Source organism: Rhinoderma darwinii, chromosome 11 (assembly GCF_050947455.1).
Source record: "Rhinoderma darwinii isolate aRhiDar2 chromosome 11, aRhiDar2.hap1, whole genome shotgun sequence".
Taxonomy (NCBI): Eukaryota; Metazoa; Chordata; class Amphibia; order Anura; family Rhinodermatidae; genus Rhinoderma; species Rhinoderma darwinii.
This window is the reverse complement of record NC_134697.1, coordinates 56016875-56041267: the sequence shown is the minus strand read 5'-3', so window position 1 is coordinate 56041267 and position 24393 is coordinate 56016875. Positions and strand designations below refer to the sequence as shown.

At 41.6% G+C, this 24393-nt stretch overlaps 1 protein-coding gene across 1 annotated transcript in view; it reads left to right on the top strand.

Moving 5' to 3' along the window:
- Window positions 1-13378: 13378 nt before the first annotated feature.
- NPFFR1 (neuropeptide FF receptor 1) overlaps window positions 13379-24393 on the top strand; it is a 200443-nt gene continuing 189428 nt past the window's right edge. Inside the window, exon 1 of the mRNA XM_075841566.1 lies at window positions 13379-14054. Coding sequence (XP_075697681.1) covers window positions 14048-14054 — 7 coding nt within the window. The 5' untranslated portion in view covers window positions 13379-14047. The remainder of the gene's footprint in view (window positions 14055-24393) is intronic.

Below are 24393 nucleotides of genomic sequence, written 5' to 3'. Positions count from 1 at the left end.
CTTTTTTGTTTTTCAATCGACATTGGCGTATGGAGGCTTGTTTTTTACATAGCGAACTGAATTTTTCAATGTCCCAAATTTTGGGTACATATAATATATTGATTAACTTTTTTTTTGGGAGGTAATTGAAAAAACCCTCCAAAAAAACAGCAATTCCAGCAATGTTTTTTGCGTTTTCACCATTACATAGAAACTAGAGATCAGCAAATTTCCTGAAATTCGTGTCTATCAAATAGGCAGTCTAATTTGATTTGGTCTGAATACATTTGCCGCGAACAGGGCAATCGGAGCATTTGTGATTCCACTCCTATAATAAAAAAAATAACTTACCCTGGCGGTCTCTTTAGATGACGCTGTTTTGTCCAATTTGACCGCTGCATCATACAATAGTCTGCAGCGGTCACATGGGACAAAAAAACGTAATCTCAGGGAGGTCAGGAGGGACGTGCGGCTACGGTAAACCAGGTGAGTATGGTATGGTTTTTGTTTTATCTCCTATTCTAACCGCTTTCTTCTTATCCGTAAAATGGTGGCTGGGAATTTGGAACTGAATTAGATTAGCTCATCTCTAGTAGAAACAGTACAATCATATCTGAAAAATACTACTGAAGATGGAGGGAATACTGGACGATGATATGCTTTTCATAACTTATGACATGGAGTTGTTGCAAAGTCAATACGACATGAAGATGAACTGGAAGCCACTTTCTATCCATGTCCAATCTGAAGAAGAATCAGTGTTCGTTCATTTTGGAAATTTTACAATTCATACTCACACATTACTTATTTTTAACTCAGGGAGACCCTCTACCTACAGCTTCAAGGGACTGCAATGGGTCAACCTGTACACCCTCATATTATTATTTTTTCCTGGGCTGTAGGAGAGGAGGATCTTTCTAGACTAACTGGCCCCAATAATTGATAGAAAAAGTACAATCTTGGGACCAGTACATAGAGATTGTTACGAAGTCCCTCAATACCAATGAGTGGAATATCAGGCTCACATACAAAACAGGTCAAATTAATATGGACTTTTTGTACATCCTATTTCAGGTGGACGACCAAGGATACATCCACTCGGATGTCTTCAGGAAGAGTACAACGATCAACTCCCTTCTTCATGCCAAATCCTTCGCCTGAAAGCATATGATTGACAACATTACAGTGGGCCAATTTCTGTGAATCAGAAGGATCTGTTCAGAACAAGATTCTTTTGAAAAACCGGCACAAGATATGCATCAACGATTCAGAGAACTTGGATATAGTAATCAAGCTATCAAAAAAGTATACCCATGGCCATGAGCAAAACAAAAAGAATGACGAAAACTTATGAGAACGACCGGGAAATTGCAACTTAAAACAATTAGGTTAGGGGCATTTTGAAACTTTATTTCAAGATGGTGGCAAATGAGGGAAGCTTTATAAAAGTATTGGGATGTGCTATCGATAGACAACATGCAATGGCACAACTTCCCAAGAAGACCAACTCATAGATATAGAATATCAAAGAGCTATTAAGTCACAAACTTAAATGCCACGGTCGCTGTTTATCAACCATGATTGATGGTTTCTCTGATCCCAACTGTCAGTCACAACCAGGCTCCCGCAGTGATTGCCCAAACACGGCTTCTGTGCCCGTGCGATTACCATCACGAACACGTCGGAATGCAGGAAGGGGATACTTTTGTGGCGTGCATGTACAGGATAATTTGTTAAGGGATTAAAGACACTTCGAAAAATGCTCCTCATACATCAGACGCTACTGAAATTTTTATGTACATTATATATATATATATTTGTACAAGTAAAAGTTTCTATTTGAAACATCCATGTGGCATGGTCATCCATTACAGCTTTCAGCAGTGCCCAAGGAGCAGTTTTCTACTATCATGGTGCTTCTACCTCTTAACCTGGTCTCTGCCACAAGAAAGAGGAGCTCCGACCTGCAGAGAAGCAGACACCAAAGACGCTGCCAACAACTCAGTGGTTATATTTACGGCTGACAATTCCTCTAGGTTATCAGACAATATTGCCATTGAAAGCGCCCCTGACTTTTTTGTCTTCTCATTTCTAGTAATGCCTTAAAAGAGCATTTATTTGAGAAAAGTCAAAAAGTATTTTTTCAGCAACTTTTTTTTTCCAGTAGTCCGTTGCGGTACTGTTACTTTTAATCGTACACCATACCAGGTGAGTGCACAAAGAGTAGAGAATAGGGGGACTAAAGAATTGTGTAACCTAAATCTGACAAGTTCTCCAAAATTTTCATTACAGCAGTTTGACATTTCAATTGTAAATGAATTTCAAGATTGTACAGGACACCTTTCTTTCCCATACAAGCAATATTAGTGATGAATGTAATAAATGTAATTTTTTTTTTCTAAAACACCCATCTGTAAGACATTATTTCCGCTTTTGCCTATTCAGTCTGGTTATAATGTGGTACAGACCAAGTTTAGCCATAATCACACATTTAAGACTACATATGCATCAATTTAGGGTTTCAGAAATGTGAGGGGGAAATTCCAGCAATCTCAAGGCTTTTTAGCCATTCAATTTTCTTTTCCTATACTTTTCTACTGAAAAGCGTCATATTATTGAAATTTGCTTTGGAAACAAATTTGTTTACAGCTTTGGGCCTCCTGCACACGACCGTAACCATGTGTAAGGTCCGTGATTACATCTCGGACAGGCCGCGAAGTGTCAACCGTGAGTCATCTGCAATCACTAACCGTGCACCCAGGAGATGTGCATTAATTTCAATGAGCCTAGACCGCAAATCCCGACCGTATAATGACAGGTCCTATTTTTTTGCGGTCCGGGCTCTGGCCAATGCACAGACCGTGGAAACCACGGTCCTGTGCATTGGCCCATAGGAAAGCTTACATTCTATACTATCCGCAATTGTGGATAGTATACGACTGCAAAACTGCGGTCGTGTGCATGACGCCTAACAAGAATCCCAACCACTTAACGGCTGACCTGTACATGAAGGGATTGCTTGCAAGCATAATCACTATGTTGTACTAATAGGACCTCTACTGGAATCATTCTTCTGTAGTCAACTTAAATTAATAATTCAAGCAAGAATACAAGCATGTTCAAATTGCTTTACACATGAGAAAAAAAACAGAACCTAATAAGATCTGTACATAAAACTACATAGCAAGTTTAACATATTATAAATTAACCACAGCATTTTTTTATAGCGCAGTGGTACAAAGTGGGTGCAACCAAAAATATCCTCACACACTAAACCCTCTAAATGCTCCCTTAAAGAAGATAATAAACATTCAATATGCAGCACTTGTTAGTTCTATGATGCAGTTAAATTTATAAGTATCTAGTAATTGAACTAAAAATGTTCTAATTTGAAAAAAAATATTTTTTGGGCTCATCTTTTATTTACGCATGGCTATGCACACTCTATGGAGATGGAGTCCTTGTTGGGAAAATAAAACATGAGATCTTCAGAGGTGTAGCTATAGGGGGTGCAGAGGTAGCAGTCGCACCTGGGTTCGGAAACTTGAGGGGACCCAAAGGCTCCCCTGCCGCATAAGAGGACACCAGTATTTTAAATGGCACGGTGTAGGTGGGGGCCCTTTTACAGATATTTCATCGTGGGCCTAGGAGTTTTAAGTTACGCCTCTGACCAAGGCTACATGCAAAAGTGACAACAAATGAGCAGCATCTGCACCATTCATTTAATAGATATCCTGTATCTTATACAATGCTGTGATGCGGATTGATAAACATTTACACAAGGTCTGGTAAATATAGGCTTCCCATAATGCCACAACATGTAGATTCACGTTTATGGACTCTTAGGCAAAAACATTCGGGATTCGACTAATTTTTTTTGTAGATTCGGTAAACAGGGACTTTAATTATACATATGATACACGGAAGACCATTTCCCTACTACAATGCCATTATAGAGATCACATATTTACTGAGTCTTTCACAATTTGAGCGTTGATTTTGTCTCATGCTACAGAAAAAATGTAATTTCATAATATTTTGGCAGAAAGAAAGTAGGTAAATTTATATTGCTGCTTGCAGCCAAGAATCCAATTGGTTGGTAATTGCATTTTCAGGCATTAACTAAAGCGTATTACTACAGTTTTGACACATTTTTTAAACCAAGAATAATTACTTTGAAATTAAAACATAAAAGGAACAATATTATGGGATGTTTTTTCACAAATCCAAAAGACCAGGGGCATAACTCAAATTTATAGGACACCATAGCAAAATCAGATGGACCCCACCACCCAATGACAGGAGGTTGAAACAACAGCCTAAGTAGCAATAATATAAAGGTATGGATAATATCGCAATATAACGGAGAACCCTCATAGAAAGCAAAAGCCACTAACTTGTTATTCCCCACTTAGAAAAGGAAACATGTACTTGTGCCTGTGGAGGCCCCCTCAACCTCTGGGCGCTTTAACATCTGCTATAACTACTACGGTTGTAGTTCCGCTCATGTAACAGGACTCCCAATCAAATAAAGTGTACAATTTAATTGCATTGAACCAGATAAAATTATATACCTTTTTACACTGGATTCACACAGGATGAAAATGCAGTGGACTTTCCGCTGCGTTTCCACAGCAAAATCCACAGATTTTATCTTTGGATTTTGCATCTAATGTCACCCCTTCTATATTGAAAATAGTGAAATCTGCAGTAAACATCCAGTACAGAAAGAGCATGCTGCATGTTTGAAAGTCGCCAGCATGATCCATTATCTGTCCTGAAATGTTCAGCAGCACATGGATTAGTAGTGCAGCAGGTCTTTGATCCACTACGAAATTTTACCCACTGTATGTGAACGGGGCCTCGTGAAACCCACATACATTCTACATTAAACCACAGAATGCCACTAGCGTCAGAATGGCAAGTGGCAAAATAGTACAGCAGGCACTATACATACAGATATCTCTCAAGGACAACATTTTGGATGGTGGTGCTGTCCTTAACTAAAGCTTTATATTCCTTGTAGACTGTAATGTCGGGGTAGGGAGACAGACAGGTGAGCCCTAATCTACCCGCCACTCAGTCCCTGCCTACTTGCATGGCCCATCCTAGGCGACGGCGTACAACTGGGCGACGGTCCCTACGCTCAATATGTCCACGACAGACAAGCAGACAAGTGTAAACAGAAGCTAAGGGAAATGGGGCAGTTGCCCACGGCAACACCGTGAGCAACAAGAGTAGTGAACGAGCGGAGTCAAACCAGGAGTGTACGAGGTACCAAACGCAGAGCATGAGCGTAGCCCGTAAAGCCAGGGTCAATATAAAGTAGAGGTCAATAGTAATAGCAGGAACAGCAGGGCCAGGAAACAGGAGAGAATCACAGGCAAAGGACAGCAGCAAATGAAGGTATAAATAGACCGAGGGCGGAGCTAGAACCATCTGGCCAGGCTGTGATAGGTTCTCCCACTCCTCAGCCTACCAGCCTGAGTGGTAGCAGATCGAGTCACTCTATCAGACCTAGGAGCAGATGCAGACTGATTAACCACGGGCGTCGACACAGAAGCTGTGTCTGGAAGATCCTTTACATAGACTTGATGAAATCAAACATTTTAAGCGGACTCCAAATTAGTTTTTATTTTACCCCAAGGATTCTTTCCCCAATCTATTTATATTCTTGTTGTATTGCCTTTGAAAGTGGAAGATATTTTTAAGCAGGAATAATGACACAGCTGCTGGGTTATGGTCTGTTGGAGCATCATTCTCGGTTATGACATGCCTTGAACAGATGCTAAGATAACATTGGCATGTGGATTGATTATTACAGCAGTATTTCAGCTCACGGATTTCTAGAGCTGTACATATGTTATTAGCTACTTTGCTTCCAGATCACTGTCTATCACTTTGTTGTACTTTACTGCTAATTAATCTCATTGTCTTGAACAAAAGCCTTTTAGTTAAAGTGATTAAAATTGTGTACTTGCATAGCTGGAAGCTCATGGGGCCCAATGCAAAACCTGGAACATGGCCCCCTACCTAATATAGATCATTGGGGCCCTTCATCAAAGGATGTGGGTTTTTGAGTTATACTGTATATTACTACTATAGATACTTTCACACCAGGACTGAGGAAAGAACTTGGAAACCTGTTTAAAACACCAAAGTAAATGTTATATACCTGTTAAATGGTTTGCTTTTCTACATTGCACTTTTCCCCAACGGGGAAAAAAAAACACAATTTCCACAAGAAAACCGTGAGGTGTAGGGCACGCTGCAAATGTGCTCCTTTGACATCTAAATAAATATTTTTAGATATGTATCTGGAGACGCACTATGTTGTTGTTCAACTTCTATACTGCTCCTTTTAATTCCAAAGACCTGTTTTTCTTTGGATGCATGTTTGTGGAGCTGCAAGCTCTGAGTCCAGTGGGCATTCTCTGTGAAGTATGCCCTCAATACTCTAGTCAGTGTCTTCACCCCTCCATATCTCACACACACATATGAATGTGCAAGCTTTGATTTCTCCTCACTATATACAGTATAATGCTATGTGAAAATAACAGTGACACGCATTGATGCCTCTACAAAGCTCAGTAGGAGCTGTGTTTCAATTGCACTGCAAAACAATAACTTAAGAAAAAATATGATGATATACAAAAATAAAGCGATTGTCTGCTTACGGACACAGAATTTCAATGGAGTCCATCACATACTGTGTGATAAATACAGGGGATCCATTACAGAATCTATATAGCCCTGAATAATTCCCTGATATTTGATGTAAGACAGTCTGGATGTAACTAACAGTTTTTACTTGCCATTTAAAACCAATCTATTGTTAGTCTAAATCATATGGGTGATATAATTAATTGTTCCTAAAACTAAGGCCTAGTTCACATTGCATTTTTGCCTTCCATCAGAGGTATAAGTCTCCCAATGTATTCCTCCGATGGAAGACTGCATTGTATCCTAATGTATTGGTATACCGTGGGACATGTCACCAGAACCCCCTTGAGCAGAGCACCACCTGAAGCAATGTGCCCTGGAAAGCCCCTGACATCACTGTTGAAATTTGGATAGTGTTCTCTGGAAACGCAATACCGGAGACCCTGGCCAGAGTTTCTGAAGCGTTCTGGCCATGTACACTGTCTCTGGGAAAGCCCTTGAGGTCACTGGTTTTGTTGCTCCTGACAATACTCTCAATATATAGAAAGTAATGTTAGGAGCTTCCCCAGGGCCAAAGTCCATGGGCAGATCACTTTTGATGCTCTGCCCGGGAACTTCAGCATTGGGAATCTCTTGACATCACTGCCCATATATGGACCATGATGTTGGGAGCTTCTCAACATATACATTTAACGTATAACTGTGACGGATGCCATACAGTTGCATCTATCAACCATATGTTCCCATTTTAAAATAAACTTATTCAACCCGGTGTATGTTGGGTTATTTTGTGGCATCCCTCAGGATGGAATAGCATGGTCTAGGGAGCCCCACAGACACCAGAAGGACACACTTTTGGTCTCCGTTGGGCTACTGGAGCTTTCCCGATGTACACATTAAACGTTGAGCAAAAATGCGATGTGAACTAGGCCTTACCTCAGAAGAGACATATGTTTAACATATATTTTTAACAATGGATTTTATTAAAAACCTTGCTGCATAAGACACGCACACTGCATGAACACAAATCCCTTCAAAAACCAATACATTTAGGCTGGGTTCACACGAGCATGTTACGTTCGTAATGGACGGAACTTATTTTGGCCGCAAGTCCCGGACCGAACACACTGCAGGGAGCCTGGCTCCTAGCATCATAGTTATGTACGACGCTAGGAGTCCCTGCCTCTCCGTGGGACTACTGTCCCGTACTGAAAACATGATTACAGTACAGGACAGTTGTCCCGCAGCGAGGCAGGGACTCCTAGCATCGTACATAACTATGAGCCCGGCTCCCTGCAGTGTGTTTGGCCTGGGGCTTGCGGCCAAAATACGTTCCGTCCATTACGGACGTAACATGCTCGTGTGAACCCAGCCTTAGGTTTTCTGCAGCCTCCTGTACAATACGTTTTTTTAAGGACCGCCTGTGTCGGTCATTGAATTCGTTCATGGCCAGCTGTGTTATGAATAGGCATTTAGGGTCTAGGAATTTTTGTCAAGAGGAAATAGGACATGTACAGTATAATTCCCAAAGAATTGCACATTACTGGCACTTTTGAATTTTATTCAAATTTGGTTGAAGAATGGTTTTTAACCCCTTAATGACCGCCGATTAGCCTTTTCACGGCGGTCATTAATGGGCTTTATTCTACAGCGCCGCTATTCCACGGCGCTGCTGTAGAATAAAGTAAACAGAGCAGGGAGCCGTCAAATCTCCATGCTCTCAGCTGCTAGAGGCAGCTGAGGGCTGGGGGCGTCCCTGCTCTGCCGGGTGAGATCGATATTAGTATCGATCTCACCCGTTTAACCCTTCAGATGCGGTGCACAATAGCGTGCACCGCATCTGAGTGGTTTTGGAGAGAGGGAGGGAGCTCCCTCTCTCCCCCACCGACACCCGGCGATAAAATCGCAGAGTGTCTGTGTCTTCTATGGCAGCCGGGGGTCTAATAAAGGCCCCCAGGTCTGCCTGGAGCGAATGCCTGCTAGATCATGCCGCAGGCATGACCTAGCAGATGCCTGTCCGTTTTAAACGGACAGGCAGTAATACACTGCAATACAAAAGTATTGCAGTGTATTATAATAGCGATCGGAGGATAGTGAAGTCCCCTAGTGGGACTAGTATAAAAGTAAAAAAAGTTTAATAAAGTGAATTTAAAAAAAAAGTGGAAAAAAAAATGAAAAACCCACTTTTTCCCCTTACAAAATGCTTTACTATTAAAAAAAAACTACAATAAAGTTAGACATATTTGGTATCGCCGCGTCCGTAACGACCCCGACTATAAAGCTGTTACATTATTTAACCCGCACTGTGAACGCCGTAAAAAATAAAATAAAAAACTATGGAAAAATTGCTGTTTTCTGTTAATCCTGACTTAAAAAAAATGTGATAAAAAGTGATCAAAAAGTCACATCTACTCTCAAATGGTACCAATAAAAACTGCAAGTTGTCCCGCAAAAAACAAGACCTTATACAGCTATGCCGACGCAAAAATAAAAAAGTTATAGCTCTTCGAATGTGACAATGGAAAAATGTAAAAAAATGGCTTGGACATTAGGTCCCAGAATGCAAGCAGGGGGAAGGGGTTAATGGATACTTATAAATATTTTGTTTTGCTAGAACCCAAACAAAAACGACTGATCATAGCAATAATGGTATTTGGCACAGTTACTTCACCGCTAGGCAGGCTCAATTACTGATTGGTCATCACAGATGATAATTCCGTTTCTTTACGCAGTTACATAAATCCTACACGTTAAGCTTAATAATCAAGGGATAAAGCTTGGTGTGTTTGAACAGCATATTTCTTTCTATGCACATTTTTTGCTGCAAAGCTCTAGCAGGGAGCTTGCTTACATTATATGAGATGTGAGCTATACTATAAGATTATAAAATCTATGTTTATTTCACAGAGGCCAATTGAAGAACTTTGCATTCTAAAAGTGGCAGTGAATATTTATTAGCTCAATCACTGCTTGTATAGAAGAATATTCTGCTGAATAATAAAGAGAATATTGTGCAGTAATGATACATTAATCATCTATAGGGAGTGTATGAGAAAGAAAATACAGTTGCAGTAAGGACCTGCAATATAGCTCTTGGTCAATGCGCTCTACTGTTCTCTAGTGTCAGCTAAATGTAACTACAAAGATTCATGTAAAAAGAAAAAACATTAGCTAGTACCAGAATTCTTAGGGTAGAATTACTCCAAATGTTGTACTAGTATCCTGGGAGTATGCACCACAGGCCTAGGGGTTTGTATAGTGTCCCCAGTTCATGCCTCTCTCAGAGACTTGTTCCTATCCTACCAGATGTTTCTTTAATGAGAGCCAGCACCCCCGAAGTGCTACATGAAAGACCTCTCACCCAGTCAGAAGGCTAATAACCCGCTCTGTACTGACGAATGGCAAATACCCTAGAAACAGCGGTCTACAAATGGGTTTCTCCTCATTTTTGAGGATATTCTTGCTTGGCTAAAACCCCTAGTCAAGTTTCAAGGCTCTTCTATGGGTCTGACCTTGACTTACAGGGAAGTTACCTCTAATAGGGGGGCAATAGAGAGATTGTTTTCCTCCTCCTGGAGGGGAACTAACTTGCATAATTTTCCCATGGTTCAGTAATACCATCTGTGTCTCTTTATTGAGATCCAGCACCCACATGATGCTCTCTCATGATGATCTCTCCTACTGCAGCAGTGAAACAGGCTTCCGCTTTTACCAGGGCTTTGTTCCTGGATGCCTTTGTTATAAGGGTACTGTTGCAAGTTGGCTTTGTTCTAAGGGCGCTGTGGCTAGCACTATTATGGAGACTATGTGACTGGCTCTGTTGTGGGAGGAAGGTTGCCATCTTCTATGGAGGCACTGTGAGACCTAATTTATCAACACCTGTCACTGGTGCAGATCTTGGTGGTAGTGGCAAATATTCAAACAAGATCCTCCTTACCAACCTCCTCAGTCAAACATGAATCAAGGCATCAGTTACCAATGGAAACATTACAGTCTTATCCAAAAGCGTACTTAAAATATGTTACTTTTTGTAGAACTTTGTAGAAAACAGAAAAAAAAGAGCAAATGTAGTTGATATTCTTGGGCCAAAAACTAAAAAAGTCTTAAAAAGTCTCTCTTACACCTCTTACACACGACCGAGTTCGGGCCGTGAAAAACGGTCCGTGTGTCGGCTGGATTTACCGCCCCAACCACGGTACAGGTGAACTGCCATCATAGACATTTATGATGCTAGGAGTCTCTGCCTCCCCACTGAACTGATGTTCCATACTGTATAATTTTGTTTAGTGCGAAACAGCAGTGTGAACAGCAGTTCACTGAGGAGATAGAAACTCCTAGCATCATAAAAGTCTATGACGCCAGGAGTCCCATTCATCTGTACCGCGGTCGGGCCGGGAATTTAAAACTGCACATGGTTGAATTTTTATATATATATATATATATATATATATATATATATATATATATATATATATTTATTTATTTTTATATTTATTGAAGTGCTATGGGGCCCACGGCGTGAGGTGGCCTTTGCCGCCTGCCAACATGGCCCCCCCATGCCCGATGGCTCTGCTAGCAGCTGCTATGGCTGCCACAGTGGTAGCTACGCTACATTCAATAGTATATGCATTCTTAGGACGCAGATAGTGAAGAAGACTATGGCAGAGCAGGGAGGTATCGCCCTGTTCTGCCATTTACTAGGCTACAGGCCACGTTCGGCCTGCAGCCTATCAGGCGCAGGGACGGGAACCCTGTGTAGGCCAGTGTGATAGTGTCACTAGATCACGCTAGCCTAGGCAAGGATCCTGTCGGTGTTGATGCTTTGCAGCAACTCTGTTTGTCGCGGGAATGGGGCCCAGGTGAGTATAATGTTTTTCTGTTTTATTTGTTGGGGGGGGGCGCTATATGGAGCTGACTACAGTGGGGGCTGTATGGAACTATCTACAAAGAGGGAGGGAGCGCTATATACAGGGGGGGCGTATGGCACTACCTACAGGGGGGGGCTGTATGGCGCTACCTACAGGGGGGGCTGTATGGCGCTACCTAGAGGGGGGCTGTATGGTGCTACATAGAGTGGGGGCTGTATGGTGCTACCTACAGGGGGGGATGTATGGCGCTACCTACAGGGGGGGCTGTATGGCGCTACCTAAAGGGGGACTGTATGGCGCTACCTACAGGGGGGGCTGTATGGCGCTACCTACAGGGGGGCTGTATGGCGCTACCTACAGGGGGGCTGTACGGCACTACCTACAGGGGGGGCTGTATGGCGCTACCCAAAAGGGGGCTGTATAGCACGACCTACAGGGGGAGCTGTATGGCACGACCTACAGTGTGGGCCTGTATAGCACTACCTACAGGGGGGCTGTATGGCACTACCTACAGGGGGGCTGTATGGCACTACCTACAGGGGGGCTGTATGGCACTACCGACAGGGGGGCTGTATGACACTACCTACAGGGAGGCTGTATGACACTACCTACAGGGGCGGCTGCATGGCACTACCTACAGGGGCGGCTGCATGGCACTACCTACAGGGGCGGCTGCATAGCACTACCTACAGGGGGGGCTGCATGGCAATACCTACAGGGGGGCTGTATGGCACTACCTACAGGGGGCTGTATGGCACTACCTACAGGCGGGCTGCATGGCACAATCTACTAGGGGGAGGTGGGGTGCACTATTTTTACAAGGGGGATTGTATGGCACAGTCCACAAGGGGGGGCACTATCTACAGGTGGAAAGGGTGGCACTGTCTACAGAGGGGATGTATGGCACAGTCTACTGGGGGGGCTGTACGGCACAATCTACTGGGGGGTCTGTATGGCACAATCTACTGGGGGGGCTGTATGGCACAATCTACAGGGATGGGGCTGTATGGCACAAATCTACTGGGATGGGGCTGTATGGCACAATCTACAACGGGGCTGTATGGCACAATCTACAACGGGGCTGTATGGCACAATCTACAAGGGCAGAATTTATAGGAGGGCACTATCTACAAGGGAGGGCTGTGTGTGGTACCCAGGGAAGGTGGGGCCCAGCCAAAAGTTTGCTATGAGTGGGGCCCAGTCTTTCCTAATTACGCCCCTGGGCCGTGCTCTACTTTGAAAACCACAATCCACTACCAAGTGTGAATGGATAAACTCACTGTAAATCCAGCCTTATTGTTGCCAATTGTGATCGTTAGAAAATACTACAAAATATATAAATCACATCTAATTTTTCCTGTAAAAAATAAATCATTTTTTTCCCCCCATTTTTTAATTCCGTCAATGCAAAGCTCAAACGATTGCCCTTATAATGAATAATGGTTGTCTTTCCAGTTTTAGAAACTACATTAAAAAAAACTTAGAAGCTATGTTAGGCTAGCAGACAGTCAACTAAGGAATGGATAATATACTTGTCTAAATTTAAAACCATTTAAAAACTCCCCCCCCCCCCACATTATACTACACTATGAAAATCACATGAATCATTCAAAGCAACAAGTATTGTGCAGACTTCAAAGGGTTTAAAATAAGAATCAGACTGCCTTATCCACACGGAATGGGATCAAATGAAAGATTTTGTCATTCTGCTAACAATGATATGAATGATGAAGAATAATACATAATACAGGAAAACTTTATTACAATTGCGGAAATTATTAAATAGAAAAGATCCCAGTACCAGCAATGAATGGTTAGCTGCACATGGTAAGAAGGTTCTATAACATATGTATCCATAGCAATAGGAAGCATGCAGCAGCAGTCACTCCTGCAGACCCCTGTATCTTTAGGGAGGTAGCAGCATGCTCTGCATTGACGTTGGTGAGTCAGACAGCTTAATGAAGGGAGGAAATTCGGAGCTGTGAATAAGATTGGGCGGAGATGCCTCAGCTCAGACCACTAGCTCCCTCCTCAGTAATTCTAGAGGCAGGGAGAGTACCAGGAAGACTTTGTATGACATTCTTGCTGCTTATCCGCTCTGTCCAGGACTCCGAACACACATTCCCTGGTGGATATGCTTCCAAATGGAATAAACGAAAACTGCTAAATGCACATTAAAGTTTACAGATGGACTAACAAGTGGAGATTTGTAGTAGTGCTGGCATTATTCTAAAGTAACCAGAAACTTTACAAGTCTTGGAAAGCAGGTGAAGTGTGAAGTGGGATAGACTCTAGAAGCATGCAGAGCTGACAGTCATCTATGACCAGTCTCCTGGATCCTAGAGGTTCACTGCAGACAAGGCGATGCGTGGATATGTTGCAGTGTGATCACTAAAGACACCAGCTGCACAACCTCATCCTTATATTGGTGTCCGCAGGAGTGCAGGGAGACAGCAGTTCAGCACTGTAAGAGTGGACAGCTCCTCTCACCCACAGCAGCCAGTGGACTCTCCACCTGCTGGATTTGCAGAGGCACAATGGAAGGTGAGAACATAAGACTATATTTCTGCTTCATGTAAAGTGTGGCTTTAATATTGAACCCTGTATAGATTGATTAGTGTGGGGATCTATTGTTTTACCGGTCTTATTACATCAATCGTGCCTTGCAGAGATGAATAGTAGAAAACACTATAGGATTACATTAGTTCTGAGTCATAGAATGTGTTGTGAGAAGCAACACCATTTATTTTGGAGCCCAGACAAGGCATATCAGTCTGCCCTTTATCAGGGATGACAGCACCTCTCCCTACACAGGGATGTAGCATTAGCCCTGCTGTTGTACTGCCGGCGCAAATATCTGCTTCACCCTAAAAGGTTATTTCATCATATTTCTTTCCTATTGTTTCCATTAATAAGTTAATACATAGGTTAAGGGGGTCCCCTGCCAATAATGCGTCTTCCCTAGATGTCTACTAAAAAGTAAGGCTGAGGCACTGTCATACTCGCACTATACAAATACTTTTGAATGTTTTCTCATTGCAAGGCACACAAAAAAATATAGGGAAAATGCAAAGAGACAGGTACTGTATATGGATACATAGATAGACTGGAAGACTTGTGCTTGCTGTAAACATATCAGGTCTACAATAGAAAGGGGAAATCACCAATATGGGATTGACCATGGTTATATCTTATAAATATCATGCCATTGGTAATGGAATGAGGTGGAGGTTACAGATGTCATTTAAGCGTTTGTACAGTAACTTACTATGGAAAATCCCAAAGAACATAGTGATATTGGAATGAATTGTGCCAAGAAGTGGCAAACACAGCTCAGCTGCATTTGTATTGCTTATGTGATTAAACCTATCCCTTTTTGCTCCGAATCAGGGGTTACCATTTAAGAGAGGCTATACCATAAGAGTCTTTCATTTCTGATCTGCTGTGAAGTGGGGAAGGGTTGATCTTTAGACCTTTTGGGGCCAGATATGCAAATCATGAACACTTCATGTCAGGTCACCCTTCGGATTTATGCACAGGTGCGTAATGGTGTGCGTACGTGTAATGTAGTGAAAAATAAATACAAATAAGTACCCTACAGGAACATAAATCGGTACGTATACGGCTATAATATATAGACATTAATATTTAAATTCAATAAAACTGGGGTAAGTCACTTTTAAGAATTCTGCATTTGACATAGAAATATGTACTCAGCTTTTTTGGTAATATAACCCAATTTAAGAAAACATACTGGGGTTTATGTTTCAGCATAGCAAAAAACAGACATAAGCAACATTAATTTAAATATTCTGTGCCAACAGCAGCATTGTTTTATTATATTACTATATATTTGAGTCATCTGTGCTGCAGTGCTCAGTGTCCTGGCAGACACGAGCGGATTTAGGGTGCAGTCACACGTGGCGTATTTGCATTGCATTTCTGCAGCATAAAAATCACGCTGCGGAAAACTCTACAATGTATGCCTATGGAAAAAATATTCTGCAACGCAAGAACCAGAGCAATCTGTCTGTGTTGCAGAATATTTTTATCATAGGCATACATTCTAGTTTTCACCAGCATATTTTAATGCTGTGGAAAAAAAATTCAAGTAAGCCACGTGAAAAGACAGAGAAACAAGTGTGTCACAGGTGAATATCTTCCTTCCCATGCTAATCAGTAGCTTTGCTGAATTATTTATATATATATATATATATATATATATATATATATTTATTGTCATTTTTTTGAGTAATACAACTTGCAAAGCCACTAAAGACATAAATCCACAGATTTCCATCATACAGTATTCCCTCCAAGTAGCTTTCCAGTCTGAAGACCCTACATACAGCAGCTCAGATCTGAGCATCCAGGAGTCCTGTTAATATGAACTGGAGGGACTGTGCTCAATTCCAGTCAAACCTAACATTTCAGGCAAAGAGTAGCGGTAGCTCAAACGGATTGTACAACATTAGACAATCATGGCTTCTTTCTGCTGAAAGCGCAGTACCTCACCTGTCCACAGGTTGTGTGTGGTATTGCAACTCATCTTTCATAACTTTAATGGAGCTGGGCTACAATACCAAACACATACCATGAGACAAGTGTGGCACTGTTTCTGGAAGAAAGCAGCAATATTTTTCAAATGCTGTGCAAATCTATTAAATTGAATGTCCGCCCTTGATTGAAATTTTGTACAGATTAATTTCTTAGTAGATTTCTATAGTATTCAGATCTCTATTTTTTTCTCATATAGAGCTCTAAATCTCCTTAATAGCAATAGAGTTAAAGAATACATTTCTAGTTATTTGCAGCCATCAGTGGGAGGAGCTTAGGAGCAGGCTGTTGATACATTGAACTCAATAATACAGTATGCAGTAAGCTCATAAGCTCCCTCTAGTGGTGGCTGTTATTTAACTCCTTAGTGACCAGCCTATTTTAGGCCTTGTTTTTTGCGGGACAAGTTGTCATTTTTAATGGCACAACTTTAGGGTACATATCAATTTATTGGATAACTTATTAACTTTTTTTGGTGGTGATGGAAAAAAAAAGAAGAAATGTCACCATTCTTTTTTGCATCTTAAATGGATGCCGTTTACCATGTGGTATAAATAACATAACTGTATTCTGTAGGTTGCTACGATTGCAGATGTACCAAATTTATATAGTTGTTTTTTTTTTAGGTTTTACTACTTTTGCAGTATAAAAATACTTTAAAAAAATAATTTTTTTTGTGTTGCCATATTTTAAGGGTCATAACTTTTTCCTTTTTCTGCTGACGTAGCTGTATGAGGGCTTATTTTTTTGCAGGATGACTTGTAGTTTTTAATGGTATAAATTGGGGTACATATGACTTTTTGAACAAATTTTTTAGAAGACGGGATGAACAGAAAACAGCAGTTCTGGCATTGTTATTTATTTTTTTATGGCGTTAAACATTCGGGTTAAGTAACATAATAGTTTTATAGTTCTGGTCATTATGGACGCAGCTATACCAATTATGTGTAGCTTTTTCTAAAAAAGGTTTCCGTTTTTTGTTTTTTTAAATAAAGCATTTTGTAGAGAGATAAATCAGATTTTTCTATTTTTTTACTTCTTTTTTTGCCCCAGTATGGGACTTTACTATGAGATCATTTGATCGCCTTCATAATACACTGCAATATTTATTGATATTAGGCCCTGTCTATTTAGACAGCCCAACACTGACTCTAGCCGGCACAGGACACCCGTGCAAGGCCTATGTCACAGCACCGCCTTTTCACGGCACTGTGGTAGAAGGACTTAAAAAGCATGGAGCACTGTGAAAAGGCGTATGGACGATCATTAAGAGGTTAACTGTCTATGCAGGGAATGCAGAATACTGTACTGTATGCAAAAAATAGAGCTCTAACTGCTTTACAGATTTGTTATAGATTTAATTTGAACATCATATTGGACCTGAAAACGACATTGTGTCAAAAGGTGGACATTCAGTTTAAAGTATTTATTTAACCCCTTAAGAATGCAACTTATTTTGGGCCTTCAGGCTTGAGAAAGGTTACATTCACACGACAGTGAAAAAAGAATGGCCATGAAAAACGGATGAACTGTCAGTTTTTCATGCCCATTTTGCATCAGTGTGTCTCAAAATTTTCATCCATTTCCAGTCCGTCTGTCCATTTTTAATGGCCGTCTGACATCCGTTTTTCATGGCCGTTACAAAAACTGATGAATTTCATTTGTCAGGCTTCTTTTGTCCCAACCCCCTGAAAACGCCCAAAGGAAGGTCACATGTTCACCTAAACACTATTTACAGCCTCCCTGTAGACTATGCCACACAGCCCCCCTGTAGATGATGCCATACAGCCCCCCTGTAGATGCCACACATCCCACCTGTTAATGCGACAACCCACCTGTAGATGCGACACAACCCCCCTGTAGATTATGCCATACAGCCCCCCTGTAGATGCCACACAACCCAAGGTGGTGCAATGACGTAATCGCGACGCCTTCACAGAACCCGTGAAGACTAGAGACTAGAGCTGAAAAAGACGGCGCTACATCGGTGAGTGCGTAGGGCATTCAGCCTCATCGCGCTGCCGATAGCCAGCAAGGGAACCAATAGTTCCCTTGCCTCTTAAAAACTGATCTGTGACATGGGGATTCAACAGTTGATACATATACTGACGGCCGTCTGGCCGCGAAAACGGCCAAAAATAGGACATGTCCTATTTTTTGACGGCCAATATTCACGGGCCGCTATAAAAACGGCCGTATGAATACACCCATAGAACATCATTGTTCTGAAAATGCCCGTGTGGATGTAGACTAATTATTTTTCTTTTTTCATTAATGAATTACAAGAGCTAGAACTTTTTCTTTTTCCATCAACAAAGCTGTATGAGGGTTTGTCTTTTGAGGGATGAGATGTATATTTGACTAGCTTTTATACCCGGCGTTGCTCGGGAGGTTGACTTACGGTATGGATAGAGTAAAAGCTCACTATTTAAATACATCTCAGTATGAATTTAATTGCTACCTCTCGGAAAGAATTTAATTGCTAGAGAGTGTAAATAATGTCATTGGAAGCATAAAAGAAATTAAATGAAGCAATATATTCATTACAGATTTAGGCCTCATGCACACGAACGTAAAAAGGCCCATAATCACTGGCCGTAATTACGGCCTGTAATTACGGGCCCATAGAATTCTATTGGCCACGGGTACCTTCGCGTTTGCTTACGGGAAGGTGCCCGGGCCGTTGAAAAATATAGAACATGTCCTATTTCAGGCCGTAATTACGGCACGGGCAGGCACTTCAGTCTTTTTCTTCAGGGTGCTAGCCGTTTTTCAGACGGTTAGCACCCTGAACCATTCATTTCAATGGGGCCATGCACACTTTTTTTGACGGTCCCGTTGCTCCGTTCTGACAAAACTAGAGCATGTCCTACTTTAGTCCGAGATTCCGTGTCTGTGAGGCCCATGCAAGTCAATGGAGCAGACAAAAAAACTGAAGGCACACGGAAGGCATCCGTGTGCCGTCCGTGTGTGACGGAGCTGTTGCCTAGCAACCGCCGGGCGGGCATAGGTACACATACAGACAGATACTGCACTGCACAAATCGGCAGCCCCTTCTCTCTGTCAGCAGTGATAGAGAGAAGAGGCTGCTGATCAGTGATGGAACGCAGCGATATTAAGAAAAATAAGTGCATACGTACACTGGCCGTTGTCTTGGTGACGCGTCCCTCTTCTGACATACAGTCCGACCTCCCTGGATGACGCGGCAGTCCATTTGACCGCTGCAGCCTGTGATTGGCTGCAGCGGTTACATGGTCTGAAACGTCATCTCAGGAGGCCGGACTTGAGGAAGAAGCAGGCAAGCTGGGAGTTCTGGGTAAGTAACTTTTTTTTTTGTTGCAGGTTTTTTTTAATGAACCATTAATCTATATTGTGAGCGCCGCACATGATATTCCCTGTCCAGCGATAGTCTCTGTCCAGGTTGCTGAAAGCGTTAAGGAGCTGCACTGATCGGCAGTAACTCTTTCAGCACCCTAGACAGTGAGCACCGCTGGACAGGGAATAGCATGTGCGGCGCTCACAATATCGTGTACATATTGTAAACGGGTTTCAGTTTCCTCTCGGAAACTGAAACACGGAAGTGTACACGGAGTACACACGGTTCCAATCCCAGACACACGGATGCGTGAAAAATAGCCGTGAAAACGGTGATGGAAGTGTGGATGAGGCCTAAGTCTATGGGGCTCCCATAATTACAGGTGGCTAGGCGACGTCAGGGGATAGTCACTGTCCAGGGTGCTGAAAGAGTTAACTGATCGGCAGTAACTCTTTCAGCACCCGGGACAGTGACTACCGCTGGAGTTAAAAGTATTAAAATTTAACTTACCCAGAACTCCTGCTTCTTCCTTCAGTCCGGCCGCCCGGGATGACGTTTCTTCCCATGTGACCGCTTGGCACCATTTTGGGGTACATATAGTTTTTTTGTTAACTTTTAAAGTAATTTTTTTTGGGGCGGGGGGGTTGAGAAAAAAAGCCATTGTTTTTTGCACACTTTTTTTCGCAATGCGTCAAGCATTATAAATAGTGTGTTATCCTTATTCTATGGGTGGGTACGATTACACCAATATCAAATTGATAGGGTTTTTATGTTTTAGTACATTTGCTGAATAAAAACACGTCTTAATGAAAAAATAATATTTGTGTGTCGCCAAAGTTTAAAACCCACAACATTTTTATTTTCCTACCAATGTCGCTGAAGGCTTGTTTTTTGTGGGACAGGCTATCGTTTTTGGGGGCATTTTTGCACCCTTGGGGGTGCACAAAATTTATAGCATGCCTTTTATTATTTTTTTGTATAAAAAGAATGGGGGCGGGGAAAATCAGCAATTCCGCCATTGTTTTGGACTTTTTTCTCACACAATATTCAATACTGTTCATGTAACGTGTTATATTTTTTCCTATGGGCCATTAGGATTGCGGCGGTACAATATATCCCTTTGTCAAATAACTTAGATGCTGCAGACGCTATCTAAGGAGTTAAACTACAAGGATCGGAGTTCTCTCTGTTCCTGGTAATAGCTGCAGGAGCCCAGCTGTGTACAACAGTCGCGCTCCTTCTGCTGATCTTGTGAGTACATTGGCAGTACCAACCAGGTCATTGTGATGTATATGCCCGGCACACAGCGGTAACTAAAATCCACTCATGATCAATATATATGTCATATAGGGTGAAGGGGTTAAAGAGGTTTTTGCAGAGCTCTCCCCATGTGCACATGTCAACAACCACAACTCTTTACAGCATTCAGGGACTTCAAGATCTGCACTGAGGTTTACTAAACATTAAACACAGACTATGCTACAAAGTACTTCATGTGCACTTCATGTGATCTCATCCATATTTATAGAATATATCTTCAAGTTCTTACACAATAATACATTATGGAGAGGAATTTTTAATTAAACCGAATCTCTGATACTGAATCAGTGCATCCACACCAAATACATTACAGTAAAACACGGACTTCTGATTCTGGGGAAGACAATGGACATTTGGAAACTTGATAATTTAGGCTTCGCTCGGATCTGTGTTGGGGTCCCGTTCTGATGTTCCGTCTGAGCTTTCCATCAGAACGGGACCCTGAACAGACACAAACTGACACAGTCAACTACGCCACTGATTCTGGCAAAACAACGGATTCGGTGCACAACAGAGAAACGGAAACCATGGGCACCTGATCAGTCACCATTGAAATCAATTGTGATCAAAACGGAAACCTGTGGTTTCCGTTTGTGTCTGTTCAGGGTTCCGTTCTGACGGAAACCTCAGACGGAACGTCAGAACGGGACCCCAACGCAGATGTGAACGAGGCCTTATTTGTTGTTTTTTTTGTGTTCTGTGCTTTATAGACAAAAGCAAAACAATGAATATGTCCATATTGTTTAATCTGCATTGAACCTGTGATACATTTTTACTATGAAATGTACATAAGTAGTATTGGTTATGTCATTATTCAATCCGTATCTTGCATTACCAATGATAGTTCTCTGAGAAAGCCATTATGGAATAGAAATCCGAGCTGCATTTACTATTGCTAAAGTGGACCCAAAGCCTACGCTTAATCATTTCACAGAACAGTGTGATATCTGGCACATATCAAATGGCTCACAATAGGCTCCTTACTTAATCACCAGGTTGAAATAGATACTATTGCGATGGAAAATGGCATGGAATGTAATAGAATTGATGTATTTTTATGAGAATAGATTTATTTTTTTAGCACCACCAGTTTTAAAAGACAAAAGTCCCATAGACTTGTTAAAGGGGTCTTTTGCTTTGGACAATCCCTACTTGTTAGAAGGGTTCCCTGATGATAAGTTGATCAGTGTCCCCCAGCTGCAACCCCCAGTGATCTGCTGTAATCTGTGGGAAAACCTTGCAGTAAGTGTTCAATTTCTCTGCAGCACCACCACATGGGGAAGCCAATATTACACAGTGCCTATTCAAACCAATGGGTTGTCTGTGTAATGGAGGATAGGTCCTCCAGAGCGAGAGACTATCTTTGCAACAGCTCTACTCTCTGGCTGAGAGATGAGGATCCTGAACAGCGGACCCTTCTCTATAAACTCAGAATTCTCTAACAGGATGTATGATTAAGGCCAAATTCAGACGACCGTGGTATACATCCGTGTGACAGCAGTTAAAACAACACCCGTCACACGGACGCATGTATTTCAATGGGGCCCTTGTTTCAACGGACCATGTAAAGGCTCTGTTGAGAAATAGAACATGTCCTATTTTGTTCTGTTTTCACGGATCCCTCCATACACTCAAGTCTATGTGGATCCGTGCAAACGGATCCCGCACGGGGGCACCTCGGGTGTGAAAAACGTCACATTTTTCACATCCGAGTTTCCCCACGTTCGTGTGAATCTGGACTGAGTTTTCGAAACTAGTCAACGTCAAAGTTTTTGCTATAATCTGTGAGAAACAGAAAAATTACGAATAACGGACAAATAATGTTTGCTACCCAATGTAACATGTTGAGAAGTGTTACACTTTTCACATGATTCTGTATACAATAAGTTATGACAGACATGCTCAGTACAAGCCATACAATGGTTGATTTGCCAGATACTGTGGCTGCCATGTAGATGTAGTCTAAGGGCACTTTTACACTGGCCAATTATCGGGCAAACAAGCGTTCACAAAGCGCTCATTCCCGATACTTGCCCTGTTTAAACAAGGCAACGATCAGCCGATGAATAAGCAAATGCTCGTTCATTGGCTGATTGTATCAATTAGGCAGCATCAAATATTATCATTGTCGGCAGCACATCTCCCTGTGTAAATAGGGAGATGCGCTGCCGACATGATGAAAATGCATGAAGACGAGCGATTGGGGTATTGAACGCTTCTCCTTATACATACGAGTGCTTGTCCTTATACAAACGAGCGCTGATCAACAGGCTCTCCCGTTGATCTACGCTAGTTTACACGGCCCTCGTCGGGCCATGTAAAAGGACCTTTAGTCTAGAATGTCCTGCTTGAATCTCCTCTATGTGCTCCAATATATTCACATGGTCCCGGAATAGAATGAAACCACAAGTGACAGGTCACTGTCCTCAAAAAGTACAGTTCCCTCATCCCACGCTGCAATGTACTGATGACTTGATTAGCTGAACAGCAATTTTGCCTGGCAATAATATCTGGGCAGGATTACATACCACTACAAATTTAGTCAGATCGGCTAGTCAGGATTTTGGAAAAGCTAGTTGACAACACATTCAGGAGCTAAAACTGTAGCTCCCTTATTAGAGAGAATTAAGAAACCATTTAAGAGTGTAGTCACTTGAGGCATACTTGCTTTGTATAAAACTATACAATGAAAGCCTAAAAATATTCTGCAATGCAAGAACTAAAGAAATCTGTCTGAGTTACGGAATAGGTTTCCAAAAGGTATACATTGTAGTCTTTCACAGCATATTTTCACACTGCGGAAATACAAGGCAAATACACCACGTGTAACTGCACCCTAATAGGAATTTTAGAAACTCAAGACAGAGGTGTACTTGCAGCGGAGTGAGCCCCATAGACAAAATTGAAATGAGTGCCCCGATGATGGTTCACCATTAGTCATCTGCCCACCCTAGAAGAGTAAGTCTTAGAATCTGTTTGCTATCCATTTACTATCCCTTTACACTTCCTATCCCACAGCATTGAATACGTAAATTGGAGGGCACTTTATAATATATATATTTCATCGGTTAAAGGTCAGCCATGTAAGCAAATATGGTCAAGATAATTGGTTACTATTTATACAATGCTTGGTCAAACAGTTCAAAGTCTTTTTCTCATAGAATTCTAAAGACAGCTTTTTGTTCCTTTTTTTTCTGGATAAATGCCAGAAGCGAACACGGTTGAAAGATGAAAGCAAGCCACAAGCAGCATGAAGTTCTAAATCCCTATCTGAATACTTTTTTTATGTAAACATAAATTGTAAATATTAGAAAGCAGCTATGAAGTATCCAGCTGAGATAAAAGTAAATACTCAAATGTTTCCAAAATCTTTCATAAGAAGCCTTTTCCCTAGAATCCAAAACAACGTGGTACGAAAGGACTAGAAACAGTCAGTCATTCTACTAAATTGTAATTAAATATACATGCATTTTGTAAATATCTAGGTTGCGTATTCAGATTCATGTAAATAATTTTAATCTCAAATCTTACTTTTATTTTCTAATGTCATTGTATATACCATAATAATGTTTTTTCACTTGATGATTCTCCTGTGAAAGTATGGAGAAAGCATTCAAAAGAGAAATACCTGGTCTTTTTTGTTAAAGGATTAGGCCTCGTTCACGTCAGCGTCGGCTTCCGTTCATGGCT